General features: G+C 34.6%; 2 protein-coding genes across 7 annotated transcripts in view; one reads left to right on the plus strand and one right to left on the minus strand.

Moving 5' to 3' along the window:
• The window catches only part of LOC150092009 (transcription initiation factor TFIID subunit 6-like), a 49,117-nt gene extending 44,100 nt beyond the window's left edge, over positions 1–5,017 (plus strand). For both annotated transcript variants that reach the window (XM_090386517.1, XM_090386526.1), the window contains one exon: positions 4,314–5,017. In XM_090386517.1, coding sequence (XP_090242643.1) covers positions 4,314–4,784 — 471 coding nt within the window. In that variant the 3' untranslated portion in view covers positions 4,785–5,017. The remainder of the gene's footprint in view (positions 1–4,313) is intronic.
• Positions 5,018–14,075: 9,058 nt separating this feature from the next.
• Positions 14,076–26,105, minus strand: part of stck (LIM zinc finger domain containing stck) — a 144,709-nt gene continuing 132,679 nt past the window's right edge. For all 5 annotated transcript variants that reach the window (XM_090386567.1, XM_090386558.1, XM_090386572.1 and 2 more), the window contains exons 8-10: positions 25,867–26,008; positions 18,811–18,886; positions 14,076–14,490 (exon numbers count right to left, since the gene is read on the minus strand). In XM_090386567.1, coding sequence (XP_090242693.1) covers positions 14,367–14,490; positions 18,811–18,886; positions 25,867–26,008 — 342 coding nt within the window. In that variant the 3' untranslated portion in view covers positions 14,076–14,366. The remainder of the gene's footprint in view (positions 14,491–18,810; positions 18,887–25,866; positions 26,009–26,105) is intronic.

A 26,105-nucleotide genomic window follows, 5' to 3' on the forward strand; every position in this document is an offset into this window, starting at 1 on the left:
TTTCATGTCTGTCTCTCCTCAATTTAAATTTATACCACCTCATGTAAGACAAAAAAGGATGGTCATTTAGTTTATTCAAAGCCTTAAACACTTCAATAAAGTCTTTTCACACATATCTAGTTTCCAGGCAGTACTGGTCCTTATTGGTAAGTGTCCTTGACTAATCTTGTTGCACCCATTTCAGAAGATCCACATCCTTCTTAAAATGAGACTTCCAGAACCACATGCATTACTCAAGATATGGCCTAACCATTTCCTTATATGGTGGAATAACCACCTCCTTGTACACTTGCAATATTCCAGTATATCATTAATAGAACAGCATGAACTGATCCTAACCTGTCTACACTACTCAGAGAACTTCATGTTGAACTGTTTGGTTACTCCAGTTCTTTTTCATTCTCCACTACCTAAGTGCAGTACCACCCAATTGGTATGTTGTTCTGAGATTACTTCTACTGTGTTACCCTCACCTGAGACTGACTAACTCCCACATTGTGAAAAAGTCCCATAACAAGTTGAGTCCCAATTCGATGGGACTCAACTTGTGTGTGAATTCAGTAAAAAACAACTTTTTGTTATTTTTAATAATGTTCAATGCCATTTAAAAATGTACAAATATAGTTTATGAATATGGATGTAGGCAATGAGCTTATTCTGTGTTCTGACATTTAAAGAGAGGGCAAAATTTCAAAGTGATCATCCTTCACAAGTTGCCATGTGTGCCGATTCTACCAACTGTGCTACCCACAAGGGCCATAAAGGCTCCAAGGATGCTCTCATAATTATGGCTACAGGTTTGCTTACCTCTTTTGCTATGTTTTTTAATATAATTGGATAATAGATCCGATCAGACCTGGGTTCTCTGTTTACCCTTAGTGTCCACAATTTCTTCAACTTTCTTCTGTTATCACAAAATCATTTAGCGCTCTGTTAGAATTTAGTATACTTCTCTAAATTTCTTCATCCATAAATGTAGATGCAGAAAATTTATTCAATTTGCAATCTGAATAGGCTCAACAGACTTGTGCCATCATATCCAGTACACCAATTCTTTTTTTTTTTTTTTTGTTCTTAGCCAAAGATTTCTGATAATGTGTCCTAACCTCTTTACCAGCTTGATTGCAGACTAGCCCCTGACTGCTGAATATGGTCAATCTGCCAACCCGCACTGGACCAGCGTGGCAGATTATGATCCATTTCCCTCAGCATGAATTGTTGAGGAGGCTTCCATCCTGCAGTGGGTTGGTAATGGCTGCACTTTACTTTATATACTTGCTGTAGGTTTCCATGTTCCTTAATAATTTATAATCATCCCATACATTTTTTCTTCTCTGCCACTAGTCTGATCAGTTCATCTGACATCCGTTTAGGGCCTAAACCTCAAGCATTGTTTTAGTTGCTGTAAACACCTTAGTAGCTTTTACGATTACTTTTGTGACTGCTTCCAAGTTTGAATTTGTAGTGGGTAAAAACTGAATGGGACCATTCAGTTTTTACCCACTCAATCACATCAATGGTCACTAGTGGTACCTTTACCCGAAGATTCTTAATGCATGAATAGTTACTACTGGTAATAGCATCAAGAGTATTGCTTTCTCTTGTTCTTGTCTAATGTGCTACTGAAGGCATCCAATAAATCCAGAAGTCGTCCACTTTCTTCTTCTGATGAATATTTGGAAAGTTAAATATCCCGATATATTCTGATTTAATTTATTTTTGAATTATAGTTCATATTTTGTGTTTTTAGTGGGAATTTGACAGTTTCTGTTAATAACTAATTAGTTTATTTCGCAGCTTTTAGTCTCTCACTAGTTTTAATAATGAAGTCCAGGAAATTGCTGTGCACAAAACATTATCATATCATTTGTGTGGTGCATGGCAGATACGTTACACTAGATATACCAGTGTTGAGGAAGTTATTGATGCCTATTTTTATGTATTAAAGGTAAGGAGAATGAAGAAATGAAAATTAAAGTGGAGGAAGAAATATATTAAAATTATTTGAGAACACTTTTTACCAGCAAGTTGCAGTAATTAAGTGTGAGATCCCTGTTAATGTCATGTAGAGATTTATGGTAGCTTTAATTATCACATCCTTTTATTTAATAAACAGTGCCGAAATAATGTCATTTACATTATGACATTATTTCCTAGTAAAAGTTTAGGACAGAAAGCCTCAAACTGTGAAATTGTTAGTGTAATAGCTTACTGCATGGTTGAATTTTAAGACACACCAAAGTTTGTTTGTTAAATATCGTTATTATAACATCTCATATTGTGAAATCCCTCGCAAAGTTTCCTTCCCCTTGTACTTTTTTAACACTTCCCCATTAGGGAGAAGTCCACTATTACTTATTTTCAGTACCCCCCTTCCCCCATATGTACTGTTTTGAAGCTATTTGGCCTCTTATTGGTTGTTTGGGTAGGTACCCAAACATATAAGAGCTGATGATGCAGCTGACTTATTTACAGTTTATTAACCCCAAAGAAGAAATGTACACACCACTGGGAATGTAAAAATTCCCATTTGAGAAGCTGCCTTAGATAAGGGTTTAAGGCTGTCTAAATACTTGGACACCAGCGATCTCCTTTTTTAAGCTTGAACACCACTCCTCACCTTATTTTGGCATAACCTGTTAGTGGAAAGCTAGCTATATGGTAGGCATTGGTGAACACCTTCCAAACTGTGTTTTTCTTGAAATAATTGCATATTACCTTTGCAAATATACTACTTGCCCTGTTAATGAGGTGATGTATATTTTATTATATGTCAAAATTTGCTTAGTGCTGTTGATTTCATTTCAAATCTTTTTCAGATACCTTCAGATAATTTAAAATTTGTTTGGTGAAAATTCAATCTGTTTATTTTGAAATACCAACAGCTTAAAAATGTATGGTTATCATTAACCATTAGTAATAGTATTTGCCATATAGTGCAAGGACCCCACAAGCTTTTGCTGCACTAGGAAAAAAAAAAAAGAAGTAAATAACAGATGAGCCAATTTTTAAGCATAATTGATAACTGACATGTGGATTGGTGCAAACGTGTCATTTTTATATGCAGTAAACTACCAAGGTAGATGAATTGGCATTTTAATTAATCTCATTGTGAATACCTTCACAATGGGTTGCCATAATATTGCACTACCTTGAATAAGTAATGCTTGACCAATGGAGAAGACTATTGTTACTTATTCTTAGTGGATACCACACACCCAGACGGCACTGTTTCAAGGCTTATTTGCCTTTCATCAGTGGGTGGGCAGATATCCTTGTGTTCCAGGGTAACACTTTACCAATGGAAAAGATTATCATTACTTATTCTCGGCAGATACCAGCACCACCTAGATGGCACTGTTTCAAGGCTAGCCTTTCATTGGTGGGCAGGCCGATTTATCAATTAAAAGACATCTTTATGGCTAGAGCCTTAGACTACAAAGGAGTTTACTGATAAGTGGGCAGGCAGGTACCCTGGAACATCAGGGTACCTGCCCACCCACCCGCCAATAAAAGAGCAGTAAGCCTTGAAATGGTGCCGTATGGAGAATAAGTAACAATCTTCTCCATTGGTGAAGTGTTACTTATTCGAGGTAGTGCAATATTATGGCAACCCGCTGCAAAGGTATTTACAACGATATAATTAAAACGATGCCAATTCATCTACCTTGGTAGTTTACTGCATATAAAAATGATGCACTTGCATTTACCCATATGTCCTTTGTAGTCTAAGGCTCCAACCATAAAGATGTCTTTTAATTGATAACTTTCACATAGCTTTGGTCTTAATACCATACAGTGTGTGCATACCCCATTATGTTTCATGATTTAATCTAGCTAGGAATTTTTTTTTTTTAATCCAACTGTGTCAGTGTTAGACTGATTTCAGTGAGTTATTGCACTGAATTCTGTAATACCCTATTTACTTTTACTCTACATTCTGTGAGCTGCTCTACATGTAGTGTATCCCAGTCATTTTGCTACAGTTTTTGGATATTATCTTGTTAGGGTTGTTTACAAACTGCCTCCAGAGATGTGCTATATGTGATTTGGTATACACAAAGTTTAGTGTATTACATAGGAATCTAATTTTAACTATATCGGATAAGAAGGCCATTATATATATTTTTTTTCCCTTGCAGATTAACAAACCAATTTTAAAATGTTTTTGAGTATATATTTAAAAATGCTTAACACTAATTTTTTTTTTTATGTTTATATATAATTAAAGTTGGTTTTATTGTAGTTTATGCTTTTTTAAAATTTGCAATATGGTCTTTTATTACACCTTGCATTTTTTTTCTTTCTTTTAGCCACGATTACTTCAAACTAACCCTCGAACTCCAACTATTGTCACTGTTCCACGTACACCAACTGTTTCATCTGCCCCATCCCAAAAATATGTACTCCTTGCCTCACCGAGGCCACCTACTCCTATCTCCACAATTTCTCAGAATTCTTTGGGTACATCCAGTACAGGAAGTACTACTGCAACCTTAGTAAAGATTGTCACAGCCAGTGCAACCCAAAGCCTGCCAGCTAAAGTAGTCACATCAACTGCACCAATGGCTAAAGTGGTGGTTGTAACTATGTCACAAGCCACACCTGGCTCCATTGTTGTATCTCAAGCCTCCAGTTCCACTGGTGGGACACCAACTGTAACGACCACTGAAATTCCAGTAATTAAAACTGAGCCAAACAGTCCTCCAGCAAGTAGCCAGCCAGCATCTCCTGAATCTTTGATTGTGTTTAACAATACTGACTCAGCAATGGACCAAACTTGATAAAGATCTGTTGCACTGTTTTTGTGCTTAATGTAAATATCAGTTCGACTTGTCCTCAACTAATGAACTTTTCTATTTGCTTGTGCTAATCGCTGTAGAAGAACCTGTGGTGATAAATACATCGGTGAATGATGCATTTTTGTGGAGAGTTGGGGCAGATTAAAAAAAAAAAAATACATAAACCCGGTGCACAAAGATAAACTGCTGCTCACATGTATTCATTCTATTTTCTTCTTTGAAAAATGGTTAAAGTAATAATTGAAATGAAAATCATGATAACTCTTGAAGTGCAAGTAAAAAATTATTCTTAAAAAGAAATGTAAGATTATAAAACTATTTCAGTTATTTATATAAGGATGTACTGAATAAAGAATGTTTAAAACCCAGTGATTAATTTTTCATTTTTCAAAAAAGGCTACAATTTGTCAGAAATTCACAAAGTTAGTTCTTGTACTGGAGTTGAAAAATGTGGTTCCTTATTTTATGGATGCTATTTTGATGGTTTTTTTAATTGTTCTTACATTAAGTAGAGATGTTAGGAAGTGATTACATAAACTTAATTTATTTAGTTCAATTCAGTAACATGACACGTTAACAGTATATACTACAGTTTCACTAAAGACTGTACAGAAAAACAAATGTAGCCACTTTTTTTTTTTTAACTAAAGCCTTAACTGAGTATTTCCATTACAAATGACTTTCACATTGCTACAGATCTTTATAATGATATTATGAACATAAAATAATTTTCTAACACAGGATTTTATTTTATAGTGTCAACATGGTGAGAAAATTAGTTTCACTTAAACTTTATTAAACATACAAAAAATAAAATAAAAAACTGCAGAAATAAAAAACTGCAGTAATAGCTGTCTTGATAGGAGAAAAGACCATCAGTCATCACTGTTTGATAAAATCACACTACAATCTATAAATTTTCTCAACAATATATCCTATTCACATCTGTATTGGCTTTAATCAACAATCTTTCACTAAACAGTTCATTGCAATAAGACTAACCTAAGATTCCTGTTATTAGCTATTTGTGGTGAGAATGATGTAAAATATTGCTTTCACAAAGCCATCAGGTGTCAACATCCTATAACAATAGTGCCGAAGATGGCACTACTTTTATAGGATGCTGACAATTTTCTAATCCCCCCCCCTTTCAAAAATTTTTAGCATAGATGCTCTCCACACTGAATCTGGCATGCCGGTCTCTCTCTCTTTTATTTTTTTATGTTAAAGCTAAATCACTAACTCGTGAATTGGTTCTTGTAATATTTTAGTGAAGAGCAACTGCATGATGGAACAATTAAAATTTTCCTATTTCTAACCTTGTTCTAAAATGTCAGAGTTGGAAGACTACACAAGGTGAAAGATAATTATTTAAACAACCTGAAGTGTCATGTAAATGGAGTGGTTGTGAATAATATATAGAAAATAACTTTTATAAAACCACTAATTTCAGATTGTGATAAGTAATTTAAGAATTTACCAGAGCACCAGAAGAAAAAGTAAAGGATCTACATACCAGAGACAAAACATTGTTCCCACATTCATTTAGTGAACAATAGGACTATTTCAACACAGGTATTCAAATAGTTTGAAAAAATATGTGGCTCCCTTGTATAAAACAGTTGTTTTGTACAATGTAGTCGGAGCTTGGATTCATGCTCACTTTAGAAATGATGTTATCCGTAAGTTGAGCAAAAGTACTAATATAATTTGTGAATCCTTGATGTTACTCACAAGAATGTATAATCCCTTGATTAGCAAGATCTAAGGAGATGAATTTTTATAAAAATTTACTATTTTCATTTAGTATAGTATAACACTGAGCTTTTATAACCTTAATACTTAGGCTACACGTGTGCCATGGAACTGCAAAAATACTTGGAAGCACCCATTGTATAATCTGCAAGGGGGGGAATTATTTTAATGGATGCTTGTTCTATGTAGTTGCAGAAGAACATTCTCTCTGAATTTGCCTTCTCAAATTTGAACATACACTGCTATACCATTAATATGTGGACACTCCTCTTTTGTTCATATCCTACCTAAGCACGTCAGACAACTATAAATGCGTGCATAGGCCTTCAAAGAGAGGGGCAGTATGATTGTGAATGTCAGATCAGTAGAGGTAACAGACTTTTGGCATGGAATAATAGTAGGTGCCAAGTAAGCATTTTTTTCTGTACATGACGTTTCAGTGGCAGTGAAGATTCTTAGGTCAACAAATGGTGACATGATCTGCAAACAGAAGTGGACTGGTGCTGAAACAATCACCCAGAAAACCTCTGAAGCTAACAGGAGGCCTGCCCTTGAAACACAGGTTGCCATTGTTGCAGCATACACACAGGCCTTCAGTGAGATGACTGGGACATGTCAGCACCAGTACAAATAGGATGCTGCATGGTATGGGTTACCACAGTTGTGTAGCCATCCACTAATGCCAGATGCATCTAGCCTGGCATAAGGCCTGCCATTCTTGTGCTCTATGCCAACAGAAAGCCATGCTTTGGAGTGATGAAACAGTACATGGTCTACCAATCTGATGGTCGTGCCTGTGTGTAGTGGATGCCCTGAGAAAGGCATGTGCCAGACTGTATTGACCAACAATGAAGTTTGGCAGAGGAACCGTGAAAAACAGTTGGGCTGCTTTTCATGGTTTGTCCTAGGACCACTGGCTGTTTTGGACAAAACCATGAATGCTGAGATCTGGACAATAATGCATTACCTACACTGTGGCAGAATGTTGGGGAAGGCTAATACCTTTACCTGTACCAGTAGGACAACACTCGATGTCATATTGCTTGCATTGTAATGGACTAGTCTGAGGACAAAAGTTGGACTGGCCAGCCCAGAGTGCTGACATTAATCCTATGGAGAACCTCTGGGAATGAACTGGTTTGTTGGATGCATGTGAGGAGATACTACAAAAAAAAAAAAAAAAAAAAGCCGAATGGCAGAAAATAGAATTAAAAAAAAAAAAAAAAAAGTGTTCCATAGAGACTTGAGGCTATAAAAGCTAAAAAGAAATAAAAAGGGATGTTTGAAGTGACATAAAAAGAAGAAGAGGCAATCTCTGCTGTTTTGTGGTCCCCATTATAATCTTATTCCTCTTCTCCCTGAAAATAGAATGTTGGTAACTGACAATCATAAAAGTGATGAAAGAATAAGTATAAGGAATTGGTGGTGGTTATTATTTATACGTATGAATACATGAAAGTTAATGCAAATTATTTCAAAATTAGAACCAGTACTTACAAAATTCCTTCCAACTCACCAATAAAAAATGCACTCATCACATCCAAAGCTAAAAAAAAAAAAAAAATAAAATAAAATGCAAAGTATTAGTTTCCTTTTATTGTTCATTTCCACCCAGTAAAATAAATCTGCTTACTTTCATTTCAGTATAAAATTTCTTTAAATCTTATACTGTTACATTAATTTCTTGCTTACAGATGAAATGACAAACTGTATTATAAATATCGTGACACTATTGAGATAATACTCACTACTAAAATAGTAATTTTTGAACTAAAAAAAAAAAAACTACTTGGCACAGTTAAATATTTGGTGTGCACATTAAAACAAAAACAAGGCATCTTAATATATAAGGCACACTTTCACAGAAAGAGGGATCTAGCAGACAATACATTAAAAATGGCATAGGAAAAGAAACCCTTCAATACTTAAGAGCAATGTTCCATTTTTCCCTCCCAGGCTCATCTTTATAAAAAAAAATTGGCACAACACCAATTTAGAAGCAAGATGCTACGTCCTTGGGTTTAATTGGCACAAGAACATGTTTTCTTAACAACGAGAGCTAAAGGTCTTCCGTTAACTTTAATGTAATAGTATTTACAGTGGTAACTTGTACTGTTCTTATACATTTATGGGTTTGTAGATCCAGTTCTCTCCCCATTTCAAACTAGTTTGTGTTTAATATAGTACCACTGCTTAGTCATAAACACACCTTCAGTGAAATTCACTCATCCAATTCTACAATCTTGTTTCAAAAAGAACAGATTTTTTTTTTTTATTTTAAGAATCATTTATTGTGAAAAATGGTTAAAATCCAGATATGTAAACAGAAAAGTGATATGAATAACTACAGTCAACTATTAGATACACAAAATATACAAAGAGGGAATCTACAGAAATATTAGAACCACATTTTGTTGAATAATAAAATGTGTCACAACTGGAAGACCATCTGCTGATGGTTTCTACACTTCAAAATGCAGATAGAAAACAGTTTAGTCTAGAGACAAAACATACCCTTCAAAGATTATGCAAAACTTTAAAATCTATTTCAAACTTCATCTAACTTATCAAATTCCTGCTGAACTACTTTAAAAAGTCAAAGCTATATATATATATATATATATAGCAAAATTTTACAAATCAAAACCCAAAATGGATTATTCTCATTTACTCTAATAATAAAAATCAGAAGTGATACATGGAATCTTTCACACATTTTAATTGATGAATATATAAAAAACAGAAAATCAATTGCAAAAAAGGTTCTCAACTGAGGTTGGTAATAAGTGCCTTGTACTAAACCTTAGTCACACAGAAATTCTTAAAGCCATCTTTAATTGAAGTTGTAGTTAACCAAACTCGAGCATATATGGTTTCATTTTTCAGTCCAAACTGCATGCAAATCAGTTAATGAATTAGACACACTAACACAGATATAATACACAAAGACCACATGAATTCTGAGCATTGTAGACAGCTTGCAAGGCCCATGGTGTCCTATTGATGATTTATCGAACATTTTCTAGTAGAGATAAGGATGTCATAATCCCATTATACAAGGCTATTGTTAGACCACGCTTAGAATACTATGTTCAAGTGTGGAGACCGCACGTAAAAAAAGACATCGGGCTTCTTGAAAGGGTCCAAAGACAGGTCACTCGTCTGTAAATTGGCAAAAAGGCGTCCCTACAAGGAAAGACTGAATATGTGGGTTGTACAGCTTGAAAACTAGGTACCTTAGAGGAGACTTGATTGAGATGTTTAAGGCTCTGTGAAGCAAAAGTAAAATGAATGAGGACGACATTTTCACAGGGGCCATAAATTCAAGTTACAGGGGGAGATTCTTAGACTGGATTGCAAGAAGTTTTATTTTAGTCAGCGAGTTATAAATTACTGGAATAAGTTACCTACATGGGTGGTTGAGGCTGACAGTTTGGGGAAATTCAAAGATCAGCTGAATAGTTGACCTACAGGTAGAAAGAAATGCATAGGTTGTCTATTTCTTTTACTTTTATTAATTTTTTATTATTTTACTCTATTTTTTTTTTCTTTTTTTTGACTGGTACAGCCTTAGGCTTCCTAGCACCATATGGTCATTACTAATAATAATAGGCACTAAACTAGATGGGCCAAAAATCCCCAAAGCAATCAAAAAATCCTATGTGGAGTGAAGCACTGCAATGATTCTCCCTCCTCACCATACATTAAGGGATTGGGGGGCTTGTTTCCACTGTCTTATGGAGAAAATGAAGCTTGCTTTCTAATGCTAAGCAAAAGGGCCAGAATTAAAATACTCATGCAAGTAAAAATTTCAAATTTAAGTAGGATTACTTTCTTCTTCTTCAAAAAAAAAAAAAAAAAAAAAATATATATACAGGCATACCTCAGTTAACGTTACCTCTGATAACGAAGCCTCGATATAACGAAGTCGGCAATTTCAAGCCCCATTTAACATAAAAAAATATTCCAATTTAAGACCAACGCCCGACAATCATTCGATTGGTGACTGACGGCGACTCGTTACGTATTCCCGAGCTGCGGGCGTGTCTGTTATAACAGTTTTGCGCGTCAATCGCATAATTTAGTTGTTGTTTACATGATTTGACGTCGTTTCAGTGTGGCGCATTGCAATAATCGACGTAGGTTCTTTGTAGCATTACATAATGTAGATTTTGTAAATTTTAATAGAAATATTTTTGTTTTAGTTAATTAAAATGTCAGAATCAAAGAAAAGAAAAGCAATTTCTTTGGAAACTAAACTAAATATCGTACGACGTGTTGAAAGCGGCGAAAGAAAATCCGATGTGGCACATTCTTTAGGATTAGCGCAATCAACTTTAACAACCATACTAAGTCAATCAGAAAAAATAAAACAGTCTGCTTAGAATTGTACAGATGTTACAGCGGCAAAATCAACTCGCTTAAGGAATCCAATTTTAGAAAAAATGAAGAAAATGTTAAGTTTGTGGATAGATGATATGTCACAACGTCATATGCCTTTAAGTCAAATGGTGATTCAAGAAAAAGCATTATTTTTGTTTAATCACCTGAAATCTAAACAAACTGAAGAAATTACGGAAACCTTTAGGGCTTCTCGTGGTTGGTTCGAGAAATTTAAAAAAACGGGCCAGGATTCATAGTGTAAAATTAACAGGAGAAGCTGCAAATAAGTTTCCAGAAAAACTAAAGGAAATAATTGAACGTGAAAAATTTCCACCAAATTTGGTGTTCAGTGTTGACGAAAGCGGTTTGTTCTGGAAACGGCTACCAACAAAGAGCTTCATTTCTATTGAAGAAAAATCAGCTGCTGGGTTCAAAGCAGCCAAAGGCCGTTTAACGTTACTCTTTGGATCAAATGCCTCTGGCGATTATAAATTAAAATTGTTATTAGTTTACCATTCAGAAAATCCGAGGGCGTTAAAAGGTAACATAAAAATGAATTTACCTGTAATATGGAAAGCAAATAGAAAAGCGTGGGTTACCAAGGAGTTATTTACTGGTTGGTTTGTTAACCACTTTTGTCCTGGAGTAAAACGGTATTGTCAAAAAAAAAACAACTTTGAAGAAAAAGCTCTTTTGTTGTTAGACAATGCTCCGGGACATCCTACTGATCTTAACACGTTGGACACATGCATTCTTGTCAAAGTTGTGTTTCTTCCAGCAAACACAACTTTCCTGATTCAACCATTGGATCAGGGAGTAATAGCATCATTTAAAGCTTATTATCTGCGTCGAATTTTAAGCAATTTACCTGAACTAGAGGATAAAGAGGAAATGACAGTTAAAACTTTTTGGAAAAACTACACCATTAAAAACGCAATTGAAAACATTGATAGTTCTTGGAAAGAAGTCACTAAGAAATGTTTAAATGGAGTTTGGCGCAAAATATGGCCAGAAGTTGTACTAGAAGAAGAAAATAACATCCAAGAAATTAGAAATGAAGTTATCCAGATGGCTCAATCAATAGGTTTCGAAAATGTCGATGAAGAGGATGTTAGAAATTTATTGAATGCAGAAGATGATGGTTTTTCAGTGGAAGATTTAGAAAACCTTGTTAGCAACGAAGACAAAGATAATGAAGGCGAAGTTAAAGAAGTTCCTGCTGAAAAAGTGTTAACAACCAAAGATTTAAAAAGGTGCTTAAATGACATTGTAAACGTTTTAAATTTTTTTAGTGAAAATGATCCTGATTTAGGAAGAAGTGTTATAGTTAAGCGATCAGTGTTAAATGCAATAACTCCGTATAGGCAATTGTTAAATGAAAGAGAAAAAAGCATAAACAATCAACTTTAACCTCATATTTTAAAATGTGATTTCACTTTGTATGTAAGTTGACTGTTTATTTAATAAAACTTTTCTTTGTTCGAAAAAAAGCTTTTCATTTTCTTTAAGTAGGAACGTATCCCTATTCTGGCCATAGTATTTTTACCTCTGAAAACGAAGTTTCGCTTAACGAAGTAATTTCGTGGAACGCATCCTATTCGTTAATCGAGGTATGCCTGTATATATATATATATATATATATATATATATATATATATATATAAAAAGCTATTTTTGCTTTTTAAAATTTATTTTATTATTGTGTAGAATAAATGAAACGTGTATATAAATTTTTGACAGTGTCAACATTAATTCTTTGTTCAAACAGTATTTTGTCTGATCTGATAAAAATCAGAGGTGAACAACAAAAATTAATTTTAGGTTTTGGCAGACTGCCCCCAGAAAGGTTGAGAAACTCTGCACCAGCTACCAAACATTAATCTATACAGGTATATAGTTACAAAAATTATTGTACTTTCTGCTATTGAGTAACTAACTAAAAGTAATTGACCACGTACACCCTCTAAGAATACTATCAGTAACTATAATAAGAAATAATAAAATTGGCAAACAACCACATGAAAGTATTAGAGGCCGGGCAGCATAAATTCATAATCTCTGCTACTAGCATTCAAAATTTTACTGCTTAATGCCAAGCTTATTCAGTTGAAAGTTGACACTGCCCTCCTGACATCAGCAAAATTCCCAAAACCGTCTTTGAAAACAACCAATTTTTCCAGCTCAAAAATCTTGTTTAGTTAAGTTGATTTTTCCATAAGCTACTGGAAAGGAGGGCAGTTAAGGTGATATATGAAAGTGTTTAAAACAAAGATCTGTTAAAAAAAATTCACAGATTTGTGTCCCACTGACTGCATGCTTATTTTTGTTAGTTACAACAAATGTAAAATAAAATTAAAAGGAGGCATAATAACAATCACCTTACCAAAAATACATTAAAACTATTGAAAATTACACCACCTTAGGTGTAATTTTCAGTAGTTTTAATGCACCTTACCCTCAGTACAATAACACCAGGGCTACTATTAAAAAATTACACAATAAACAATTCCATAACTATAAAAACAAAACGGCAAACCAAAGGAAATTATTAAGCTATCTACTTAAAATAAAAAAAGGCTGTACAAGAAATTATATAAATTCAATCGTCAAAATTCAAAAAATACCAAACTAGAAATAAGAATTTGCATATGCATACTCGTCTGCAGTTTTATACATAAATATAGCAATAACATATAAAGTAGAGAGATTTGGCTACATGATGATGCGTAACTATAAACATCAAATCTCTTTAACAAAATTACCAGAACAGTAGCTAGTAGATTAATGCTCGAAAACACAATTTGATTTCATTTTGATGAGTGAGTATAATAAAAGTCTCTACAAACATCTTCAAAATCACTTCTTAGTAAAATAGTTTATACATGAAAATTTATTATTTACATGGACTTTTATAATAAGTTCAACCTCTCCATAAATTAGATGTAGAAATTACTCATATCCTTTATAAAAACAAACAAGCAGGTACCTGTTTATTAGATATTTTTAAACACTAAAATGGTATATGTATTGTTTCCCAGCATTCACTAAAAAATACCACTTTCATATTTAAAAGAAGCCTTTAATTAAAATATGCTTTATAAAAGTAGTTTTATGATTATTAAATATGAATGTGTACATATAATATTTCCTTGCATGATGACTCACTTTCAAGTAAACAATGCTGAGAGAAAGACAAATGTACAATGAAATTGTAGCAGCAAAATTGCTGGGTTGGCATATTAATTGGAAATTCAGTTTACATAAAATATAATCAGAATAAAGGTCAAAATGACTTCTATTCAAGAAACACCATCATAAATGCAATGGCATCAAGTTAATTGAACAGGTACTATAAAAATATTTTGCCAGAGATGTCATCAACCATTGTTAAGTAACACTTTGTGAGTTAAGTTTACTCAATTACACTTATGTGATGGTCTTTTTAGGTGAAGCTTCATAAGCTTTCTTCAGTCGCTTCTTCAGTTCTCCTGGAAATCGATCATAGCATTTTTTGCACACTGGTTTTAGATCAAACTCAAAGAATTTTGTCCTAAAACAACAACATATCCACATTAATTTCCATTTTCAGTAATATTTATTCACTTAATCATAAAGTAAACTAATTTAAATGTATATAAAAGTTTGCCTAAAAAACTAAATATCGATATCACCACCAGGATAGCAGTGTAACCTTAACTGCCAAATCTTATGAAAATAGATCAGCCATGTATGAATTAAGATTCTGAAAGGTAACTAGTGCTAATGAAGAAGAGCTTTTTCCTATGCGTTTTTTCCTAAGTATTTCCTATTGGATATTCCAAGTTACAAAAAAGGTGCTGATTCCCACAGCAAACAGCCTTCTCTGACAATGACACATACAATTACTTCACACACTTTTTTGCACCTCATGTGCAGAAGATAACTGCTCCACATGATCAAAGAATTAGTAAAAAAATTTCTGGATGTCACTTCCCCCTCCCAAATCCCATATGGATAACTGTTGTTGTTGTTTAGCAGAGTTTTAGGTGCATCAGTGACTTAGACCATATTGTGCCACTGCGTATTATGTCTATGCAAGTGAGTGTCCATGGGCCAATTTTCATGTTATTTAGGGTGAAAAACCTGGAATAAATCATGGGAAAAACCCTACTCCCTCTGCCTGAGATCAGTTAGCTACAGCTTCAATTGAAGGGGACTCAGAAATTCCTCCAGTCCTTCTTTCCTCCTTCTTTACCACACTCTGTAATAAAGAAGATGCTGCTAATAATCAGAAGAATGAGTAATGGTAGCAGCTTATGTTCTATTCACAGATCATTAATTCCAAAATTCTTCAAGTCAATGAGTGATGATACTCATGAGAGACAAATTACCAAACTCAAAATTCTAGTACATGTGAAATAATGGCAGAAAAATACTCCAAGAGTGTCAAGGTGCTAAGAGATCAAACACACTATCATTGCCAAAATGCATATTGATACCAAACTGCTCAAAATGCAGACTAACCAAATGGTGACAGGTTAAAATGACAACCCATCACACTACTCTATAGTCTGATAATCCAGTATCTACAGGACCACTAATAGCTGATACAACCTAAGTTGTTGCAAATTTGCTGTTACAGCATGAACAGATTAGATGCTAATATGGCATATAACTAACTGCCAGATTTTACTAAGCTTGATGCTTTAACCCCACTTCCCATTTCTAGCAAGATTGCAGCTGTTTTTATACCTATTCCTAAACATGCAGCTGTTTTTATACCTATTCCTAAACATTTTTCTCAAATCAGAAAGGTTAAGTTTATATATATTTAAATTTAAAATTTACTGTTCAAGTCATCAAATGCACATGTTGTTGGGATATCAGAGACATGGTGTCACACAGACATATGGAATTGAGAATTTGAATATGGAGAGTGCAATGTGTACGTAAAGGACACACAGAACAGGAGGGGGCAGGGGCTATGCTCTTAGGCAGTGCATCCAGTGAACTTGGGTGACCAGTGCAATGCTGCGTCAGTTTGATATGTCATAAGCACTGGGAAAACAAAAAAGAGAGTAAGAATGTGTTATTGGGCAAATGATTGTGATAAGTATAAGAAACAACTGTACAGACATATAGGTAGACCAGTAAATGAATGTCTTCTAATGGAGATTTCAACACTCCAGGTATTGGAAACCACCCCTCAGAGTAACAAGAACTTTATGGATCTATTTGATGATTGTTTTCCACACACCAGCATGTTAGAGAAGCAAGAAGAGAAAGCAATAAACTTGATCTGTTTATTAGCAGCGACTCTTCATGCATTAAGAATCTACTGATAAAATATCCACTAGTTTGAAGTGTACTAGTGTGGAATTTACTTAAACCCCAGGGGCTCAACATCTGGTGAGTATGGGCTTGGCACACCCAGGGTCCTGAGCTGGATATCATTCTTCTCTCTCTCTCTCTCTCTCTCTCTCTCTCTCTCTCTCTCTCTCTCTCTCTCTCTCTCTCTCTCTCTCTCTCTCTCTCTCTCTCTCTCTCTCTCTCTCTCTCTCTCTCTCAGGGTAACTTGGGAATTTTTTTGGCTGGTGCAGCATAAGCCTCAGGCTTCCTTGCACCATATAGCTCATAATAATAAAGATGTAAATACTCTAAAGAGAAGGGCTTTTTCTTTCATAAAGGTGACCAAAATGATCTCAGAAAGTTTAAACTCTATGCAGTGGAACCAATTGAAGAAGTTATCAACAGTAAATTCTAGGTGGGAAGCATTCAGGGACACAACTGTAGAATCTATTAGGTTTTTATAGCAACTAACAGATACTGTTCAAAGCTTAGACTTAAATGGATGTCAGATGAACTGATAAGACTCATGGCAGCAAAGCAAAATGCATATAAATTATCAGATGTTACAAATGCCTACAATAGATACAAACTAGTCTGCAATCAAGTTACAAAGGAGGTTAGACAAGTTAAGGCAGATTATGAGAAGTCTCTGGCAAAGAATGCAAAAGAAAAGCAGCAACTTCTTTACTTATGTAAACACTAGAAGGGGATATATTACATTGGTCCACTGGGTATAAATGGTTTAACTGTTGATGGTCCAGCTCAGGTTGCTTAAAAATTGAATAGGTATTTTGCATCATATATTCACATATGAGTTTTTTTTTAGGACACGAATGCCAAAAGTGTGTCAAATTGTAACAGGGAACTAAATGATTTTGTAATAACTGAGAGAAAAGTGGAGGAAAAATTGCTGAAACTAAATGTAAAAAAGGCATGTGGTGTGGCTGGGATCTATCCAATTATATTACAGGAGGCAGCAAAAGAGGTAAGCAAACCTTTAGCCATGATTATGAGAGAGCATCTTTTGATTTGGGGGAGGTCCCCATGGACCAGAGGTGTGCAAAAGTATCCCCAATTCACAAGGGGGGGGTGTCGAGGGACTTCTGTTCTATGGAAAATAATGGCTAAAGAAGTAATGCAAGGAGAGAGAGAGAGAGAGAGAGAGAGAGAGAGAGAGAGAGAGAGAGAGAGAGAGAGAAAAAATCAAACGGCACTACTTTACTTGGACTAATTTTATTAACAGAGATCCCCATGTTTCAGTGCTGGGCTCATTGTTGTTGTTTTCTATATTTATTAATGATACTAATGGAGATATATCAGCTAAATGTCTAAGTCTGGAGTTGATATGAAGGTTGGCAGGGTGGTTAACTGCAGTATTGAAGATATACTGCTGTAACAAGATATAGACAAATTAGGTAGATGGGCTGAGACATGGCAACTGAAGTTTAACATTGACAAATGCAAGGTTCTTCATATGGAGAGCAGTAATTCCAGATGAACATACAAAATGTGTGGCAACACACCAGGGTAGTGAAGAATAAAAAAAGCTCTGAGGTAATTGTGCAGTCAGATATGAAGTTCTCTGACAGTTCAGACAGGCTACCAGGACAGCTCATAGAATTCTGTTAATGATATACAGGAATTTTATTATCAGGTAAAGGAGGTGATTATCCCATTGTATAAGGCAATGGTCTGCAACATCTTGAGCACTGCACACAGGTCTGGAGGCCTCATTTTATTAAAGATGTGGATCTGTTGGAACTGGTACAGAGAAGAGCAATGAGATTAGTGAGACCCTTACCAGGAAATACTTCAGTTCTGCCTGGAGACTAGGCACTTGCAAGGTGATCTGATTGAGGAATTTCTGGGCAACAGGAAGAATGCCATCAGCATTGAGCATGCTCAATCCATTCAAAACCTTAAATTCAACACCTCAATTGTTGGAACAAACTCCTATCTGCTGTGGTAGAGGAGTTGAGATTTCTGTGCCAGCTGAAATTCCCTGGCTTGTGGAAGATGGAATGGACTGGGAGGATGATGTTCCCAGATGTGCTGAAGTAGCAGAAACTGGAGACCGATATACAAAATCCACAACTATTGCAATCCTAGTTGTGAATCCAGATTCTGAAAGTAACAGGGAAGTGCAAGGGTAATGGAGATCTGGGAGGAGTCTTCCCTTTACTGCAGAGGAAAACATTTGAGGAACTTGTTACTCATAAATAATTAAAAAAGCAAAACAGTTTGAAATGAAGGAAAGTTGTGTTCAATTCTGCAACTCCCTTAGTTGTGTTACGTTCTGCAACTAAGGGAGTTGCAGAATTTAACACAATTGCAGATTATCACATATTCTGATTCACTCAAAAAGGGGACTGTTAGAAGTCGAAGGTTAAGAAAATTTCTATAGCAGAATCGCTACTACAGTAATTTAAGAGAAACACCAGTTTTATGTCATAAATATTGAAACACTGGGATACAATAAGCTAATTATTATTATTATTTAAAAATTATAGTATCAAAAATAAAACATCAAAATTAAACTCACTTCTGGCTCATTTTCTGATCACATATAAAACACGAAAAATGGTTCACACACCATGCCTTGTTGAGGGCAGTAAAAACTGGAAAGATAAAGAGTAATTAGGATACACCCCAATAAAATACATCTGTCTGATTTTTAAATATGTGTCCGTCCATCCATCCATCCATCTGTTACTCCAACCCTGAAAGGGTCATCTTTTGTTGGAGGAGGTACATTACAACAAAAAATACTCCAACAACAATACTCCTACTCCAACAAAAAACAAGCTTTTCAAGTTAGAATTATGAGACTAAATTCCCCTGGAATAAGGAAGGATGGTCAACTAAATGATATAAGTCCAATGCAAAACCAGAGTTGATGACTGCATAGAATCAGTACCTTCTTCATTCCAGGTGGGACAAATTGATTCTCGCAATACAACCTTGAAAGGTACATTTTTAGTTGAAATAAGTATATAGGTGTAACAGGGAGTGGACTGATCTTCAAGAGTTAATTTATTAATTAACATGATTACTCTTTTAAGGACAAATTCCATGAGTTTTTTCTAATATGGAAACAATAATTCCATGGTGAGGCCAATTTAAGATTTACAGACGGGCAGAAATATGCTGAAGAAAAAAGTAATGCCAAGAGCATTACCTTTCTTCAAAAATATGGAGAATGCAGAACACTTATGATATGCTTGAGCTAAGAATTGTTTGTTGTTTGTTATTTGGTTTTTAGGAGCATTAGCAACTAAGGCCATATTGCTCCGGGATATGCGGTGGTCATTCCCTGACCTTTCCGCATCCTCCGTATTTGGTGGTGACGGGCTCGAACCCCCGGTCTAATCAAGAAGCGTGTTCTACGCACTGCTGCTCCTTCCCACCTGGCTACGGAGGCGCCCTTGAGCTAAGAAAATATTAGAAGTCAGAGTTATTTCCAGTAAAGTTGCAGATATCTCCTTTACTACAGATATCTTCAGTAAAAATACATGTACCTGTCAGTAGAGCTTGATAAATTAGAGAGTGGAATAAAGTGAACTATCACTGAAAAAACTATGGATAGGATTTTCAGTAAATAGGAAATGATCATTATTATACATGAGGAAAAACACTGGATGAAAGAATAGAACCTTAGGGCATTCCAGCATTAGCTGAGTAGTTAGATAAAGAGAGCCATCTACTATCTTATACAGCAAGTGATCAGAGCAAAAACTGATAACTGCAAACACTGGAAAGTAGTTCATAACAGAGGCTTGCTTAGAAAACTTGAGAAATGAAGCAAGCACCAGTTTGAGCCACCTCTTCAAACTTTTCCATGAAAATTTTCCACAAATGGGTAACACAAGCTGCCATCACTAATTCATATTGTCAATAATTAATCAAATTGTAAAGTTTAAAGATAATGTACCAATGGTGGGTAATGGATTTCTCTAGTGCTTTAGAAAGAGTTAAAAGGAAAATTAAGAAAGTAAGTGCAACAGGATAAAAATTGACGTAACTTAAAAAATAATATAAAAAATAAAAATAAGTAAAGAACTCATAAAATAATAATAAATGCAATTACTTTTATTATTGTTTATTCAAATGAATAACCTCAATTAAGAAAATAAAAAATAAAAGTGCTGCAAATACAAGGCTATAAGTAGCTTTCAATGGAGAGTGTCTCTTGATTAACTCATCAGTGGCAACACACAGTTTAAATAGCAGTTATCATGTAATTTAAAAATATCGAAATATAAAATCCCTACAATACTTTTGCAGACCACATAAAATACATGACAGTGCTAATAATTATTATAATTACGTTGACAACCTACTCACATTAATAACTCTTCTCTTAACTTCTAATACGATGGACCTTTCTGCTATATTTCTTTAAACCACACACCTTTCCTTTTATCAGCCATTTTTAATAAACTATAATTAGAGCTTTATTTATAAACAATTACTGTGCATATAAATTTCATTAAATTCAGCTTGTGTTGGAGCTCTAGTACTGTTCAGAAAAGTATGATAAAAAAAAGTGTAAACTGAACAATTATAGGTAGGTACATATAATATATATACTTATTATATTACAAAGTATTATTAGATAAGTTATAGGATTTCTTAAAGTACCGATATGATTGGACTCAAATTCGAATAGCAAAGCTTAATAAACGGTACTCACCTTAGATAATCTGCAATTGTTACATGAGGTAGGATGGATGAATAATTTTGGGGTTTAAGAGGTTTTGAATAATTTAGAGTTTAAATGAGTTAATTAGTAAGGATACGGAATTAAAAATTAAAAATGGAATTAAAATATGCTCAAGGAAGTAGAAGTGCACAACTCCGTCCCTGGTTGTCATTGAAGAATTAATTGATTAAAAACTAAAATATATGAAACCGGTGAAGCCAAAATTCATAACGACTGACTTTCGTTTTTTGACATCTTCAGTTGGCAATACTAGAGTGAGGTGTGAACGTGTGTTTTAAAGAACTTCTATGTTCCCGTGATGCTCTTTGTGACTTGCGAGAATCTCAGGTGTGTGAGAATCCAGACCGGGGAAAGGTTGGAGGGTAGTTTCGCATTTATGACATTTAATTTGGTGTGATGGCGGAACCATTCCATAATAAGGGCTTTGTATTGAAAAATTTTGTAACTAGATTTTAATTTTATGATGGTAATGGCTGAATCAACTAAAGGGGTGTGTGGTTGTGGGCATGTACGTGTAGTGCGAGCTCGGTACTGGATTGCCCTGTTTTGAAACTGTTGTAATGGTAATAAGCCCGTGTGTTAGAGGTTTTTGTGGAACCATATTTGGTAGTGGTGCTTCCGATGTAGCAGGCATTGCAATTTTGCTGACATTTGATTAAATATACAATATTATTCATGTCATTTATTGGGTATTTATATGTTTCTTTGTATGTATTAAATAGTGACCCAAGTTTGTTATATGAGGAAAATATAAGTGTAATGTCAGTGCCTGCGAACACTTGGTGGAATTGTCTGGCGAGACTACTGTGATAAGGGAGAATGATGTGCGTGCTCCCTTTTGTGTTGTATTTGGGTAAATTATTGGTGTTATTTTTTGGCGATAATGTGTTAGATTAATTGGAACGGGTATTTCCTGGACATGAACTTTTTTGTAAGATATTGTAGTTCAACAGATAAGTCAGCTTGTGAAGAGCTGTATTTAATAGCGTTGTGAATTTGGTTATAAAGAACAGCTTTTTTTGTACTAACACACCTGTGTGTGTATTTTTCCTAAAAATAATGAATCACACCACCCACTTAGTACAAAAAAAAAAAGCTGTTCTTTATAACCAAATTCACAACGCTATTAAATACAGCTCTTCACAAGATGACTTATCTGTTGAACTACAATATCTTACAAAAACGTTCATGTCCAGGAAATACCCGTTCCAATTAATCCAACACATTATTTCCGTGGCCAAAAATAACACCAATAACTTACCCAAACACAACACAAAAGGGAGCACGCACATCATTCCCCCTTATCACAGTAGTCTTTCTTCCTCTAGCTCAGAAAAATCACCTGAGAGGGCATAAATTCAAATTGAGGAAAGACAGATGTAGGATAGACGTGAGGAAATTTGCCTTTAGCCAGCGGGTGGTTGGTTGGTGGAACAGACTTCCATCCCTTGTGGTGGAGGTTGATAGCCTAAATAAGTTTAAGGCTCAGCTGGACAGGTATTTGAAACGAACAGAGGGGTGAAGTGGAAGTGGGTTTTTTTTTTTTTTTTTTGGCTGATGCTGCATAAGCTTGCTTTCTTGCATCAAATGCCTCTACTAATGCTAATATAACAAACTTGGGTCACTATTTAATACATACAAAGAAACATATAAATACCCAATAATGACATGAATAATATTGTATATTTAATCAAATGTCAGCAAAATTGCAATGCCTGCTACATCGGAAGCACCACTACCAAATATGGTTCCACAAAAACCTCTAACACACGGGCTTATTACCATTACAACAGTTTCAAAACAGGGCAATCCAGTACCGAGCTCGCACTACACGTACATGCCCACAACCACACACCCCTTTAGTTGATTCAGCCATTACCATCATAAAATTAAAATCTAGTTACAAAATTTTTCAATACGAAGCCCTTATTATAGAATGGTTCCGCCATCACACCAAATTAAATGTCATAAATGCGAAACTACCCTCCAACCTTTCCCCGGTCTGGAATCTCACGCACCTAAGATTCCCACATGTCACAAAGAGCATCACGGGAACATAGAAGTTCTTTAAAACACACGTTCTCTCCTCACTCTAGTATTGCCAACTGAAGACGTTAAAAAATGAAAGTCAGTCGTTATGACTTTTGGCTTCCGGTTTCATATATTTTAGAGTTTTAATCAATTAATTCTTCAATGACAACCAAGGACGGAGTTGTGCACTTCTACTTCCTTGAGCATATTTTAATTCAGTTTTTAATTTTTAATTCCGTATCCTTACTAATTAACTCATTTTAATTCTAAATTATTCAAAACCTCTTAAACTCCAAAATTATTCATCCATCCTACCTCATGTAACAACTGTAGATTATCTAAGGTGAGTACCGTTTATTAAGCTTTGCTATTCAAACTTGATTACAAAGTATTTTGTTCTAACGAAGTCCAATCAATGTAAAACAAGCTTGTTATATTATAAAAACTTTTTAGTTCTAATGTAGTCTGATCGATATCAAATAAGATGCAGCCTGTAGTTGCGTAACCTTAATCAGCTGTTAATCTGGTTAGACACTGCATATAGCCTATGAAAATTATTAAAAATAACAAATATGAAAATTAGAAAAGTTTCATAGGCTGAACACAGTGTCTAATCAGACCAACAGCTGATTAAGGTCAGTACACAACAGCATTGTATTTTATTTGATATTGATTGGGCAACATTAGAACCAAAAGTTTATAATATAATATAACAAAAGTTCATCTATCATATGCATTTCTTCTGAGTTTACATACAATGGGATTTAGAGGGGACTGTACCCTACATAATCCATTAAACAGAGGTTTTACTATATTTTACAGTTTTGTGTTTTTTTTTTTTTTTTTTGGGGGGGGGGGGTTGCTGTAATGTGTAAACTTCAGATAAGCTTAACACTATGTGGCCAATTAAGTTTGTTGTTGTATGTCTACTTATTTATGAGAAAGGCTGCTGGAAATAAGATATAAATGAGTATAGCAGGAAATAGACATAAAAATAAAAAGAAACATTTCTTAGGGAACCTAAAACAACTTGCCTATTAATTTGACTTTTGTTCCTCTCTTACCTTGTAGGGAAATTTGAAAAGTAAGATCTATTGAGACAGACCCCCTAACATCTATGGGTACAAGTGTTCACAAATTAATTGGCAGATTCATGTTTTTAATTATGTCAGCTATCACTACTCTTAAGAAAGGATCATTCAATTATTTGGGATTCAGTTATTTTCAAAAGTAATGTGTAGTAAGAAAAACTGAATGGTATTGTAGTGTGAAAGTATATTACAAATAAAATTATATACAGTGGTGGTACCTTGGTTTGCGAGCATAATTTGTTTCGGAAATGTGCTCATAATCCAAAGCACTCGTATATCAAAGCAAATTTCCCCATAAGAAATAATGGAAACCCAGATGATTTGTTCCAAAACTCAAAAATATTCATATACTGTAAAAATGATTAATACAAAATACATACCTTTTTATATGTTTAATATTTAAATTTAATGTACATAAAGCAATCGAATTTATTAATTATTGGGTAGGACGACTTTCACTGTCACTAACGGAATCACTGCTATCTGTTGACTTTTTCTTTTTGTGTGACTTTAACAAGGAACCTATCCAATGACACTTGCTTTTGCCTCCTTTTGAGGACTTCACAGAAATATGACATTGCATTGTCGTTAAACAGATTCATCGCTCAACTATTACAAAATGAGGAGGCACGCTTGATACACATAAACAAAGCTGCACGCGTGTAGCAACTGAATAAACAACTCAGTAAAGGCAGAGATACACTATTAACACCTCACATTTTACTAAATGCACATTTCTAGGGGTTACTACCATAAAACAATAAAAATAATTTCCAGTTGCATTCCTGCTAGTGGAATCTGTTATAAACTGGTAGTAAACTCGATCTAATTGCATTTGCAATTATACTGATAGCTGGAATTGTGTTGGTTTTTACGTTATTATGGTGAAATGTGTTTCCCCTTCACTGATATAAAAAACATAAATACATTTTCAGAATCTTCTCTTCATTCCTATCGTGTTGCTTTTTGGTTGGGGTGATTCTGTGTTCGACTGCCATTTCTTGTAAGCACAAAGGCGAATCGTGCATAAGCAAATTCGGTTCGTGTTATATAAGATATCGTTTGCCTATTTATAAATCGTGTATGATCGAATTCGGGTAGTGTAAACACGTGTTATACGAGGACTGACTGTACTCTTATTGCAAGACCTCGCTCGTTTATCAAGTTAAAATTTATTAAAAATTTTTGCTCGTATTGCAAAACACTCACAGACCGAGTTACTCGCAATCCAAGTTACCACTGTATTTCCAATCTATTTTAATTTTTGAAAACTTTCAGATATTTCTGTCACTATAAATTCTGAAATACTGCACAATTTGGACCGTTCTGGGAGGTGACAACTGTTATCAAAGCTTCAAATTCCATGAATTTGAAATCAAGATATATTTCAAAAATGTTCAAAATATTTCCAGATTTGGCACAATGAGCCAAATCTACACACTTTTAAACTAAAGGTAAACTGCAGCCATTATCAATCCACTGCAGGATGGAAGCCTCCTCAACAAGTCATGTTGAGGGAAATGGACCATAATCTGCCATGCTGGTCCAGTGCGGGTTGGCAGATCAACCGTATTTAGCAGTTGGAGGCTTGAATCCCAGTCTACTCAAAGAGCATATGTTACTGAACTCCTGCTCCTATGGGGGACTCTACATACTTTTAAATGACACTAAATTTTGAATTAGACATTATCATAGTAGAATTAAATTTCCTTGTAAAATCTCTTATTTCTAGAATGAGAAATGATTCTCTTACCATCTCCTCCAATGACACTGTTGCAAACAAAGCACAAATTTCCAAACAGTTGATGATAATGAATCTCACAATAAGCAAGACCTTTCTTTTCATAATGGCGATGTCCAAGAAATGGCTTCTCACATTTGGCACAAACAAAATGCTGAAAAAAATCATAAGTATTACAGTACATAACTGGATAGCTATAAAATCAGTCAATAACTAAATAAAAAAATAAAAATAAAGAACTATACAAAACA

The sequence above is a fragment of the Mastigoproctus giganteus genome, chromosome 1 (genome assembly GCF_048544385.1).
Source record: "Mastigoproctus giganteus isolate SK-2022 chromosome 1, ASM4854438v1, whole genome shotgun sequence".
Lineage (NCBI taxonomy): Eukaryota > Metazoa > Arthropoda > Arachnida > Uropygi > Thelyphonidae > Mastigoproctus > Mastigoproctus giganteus.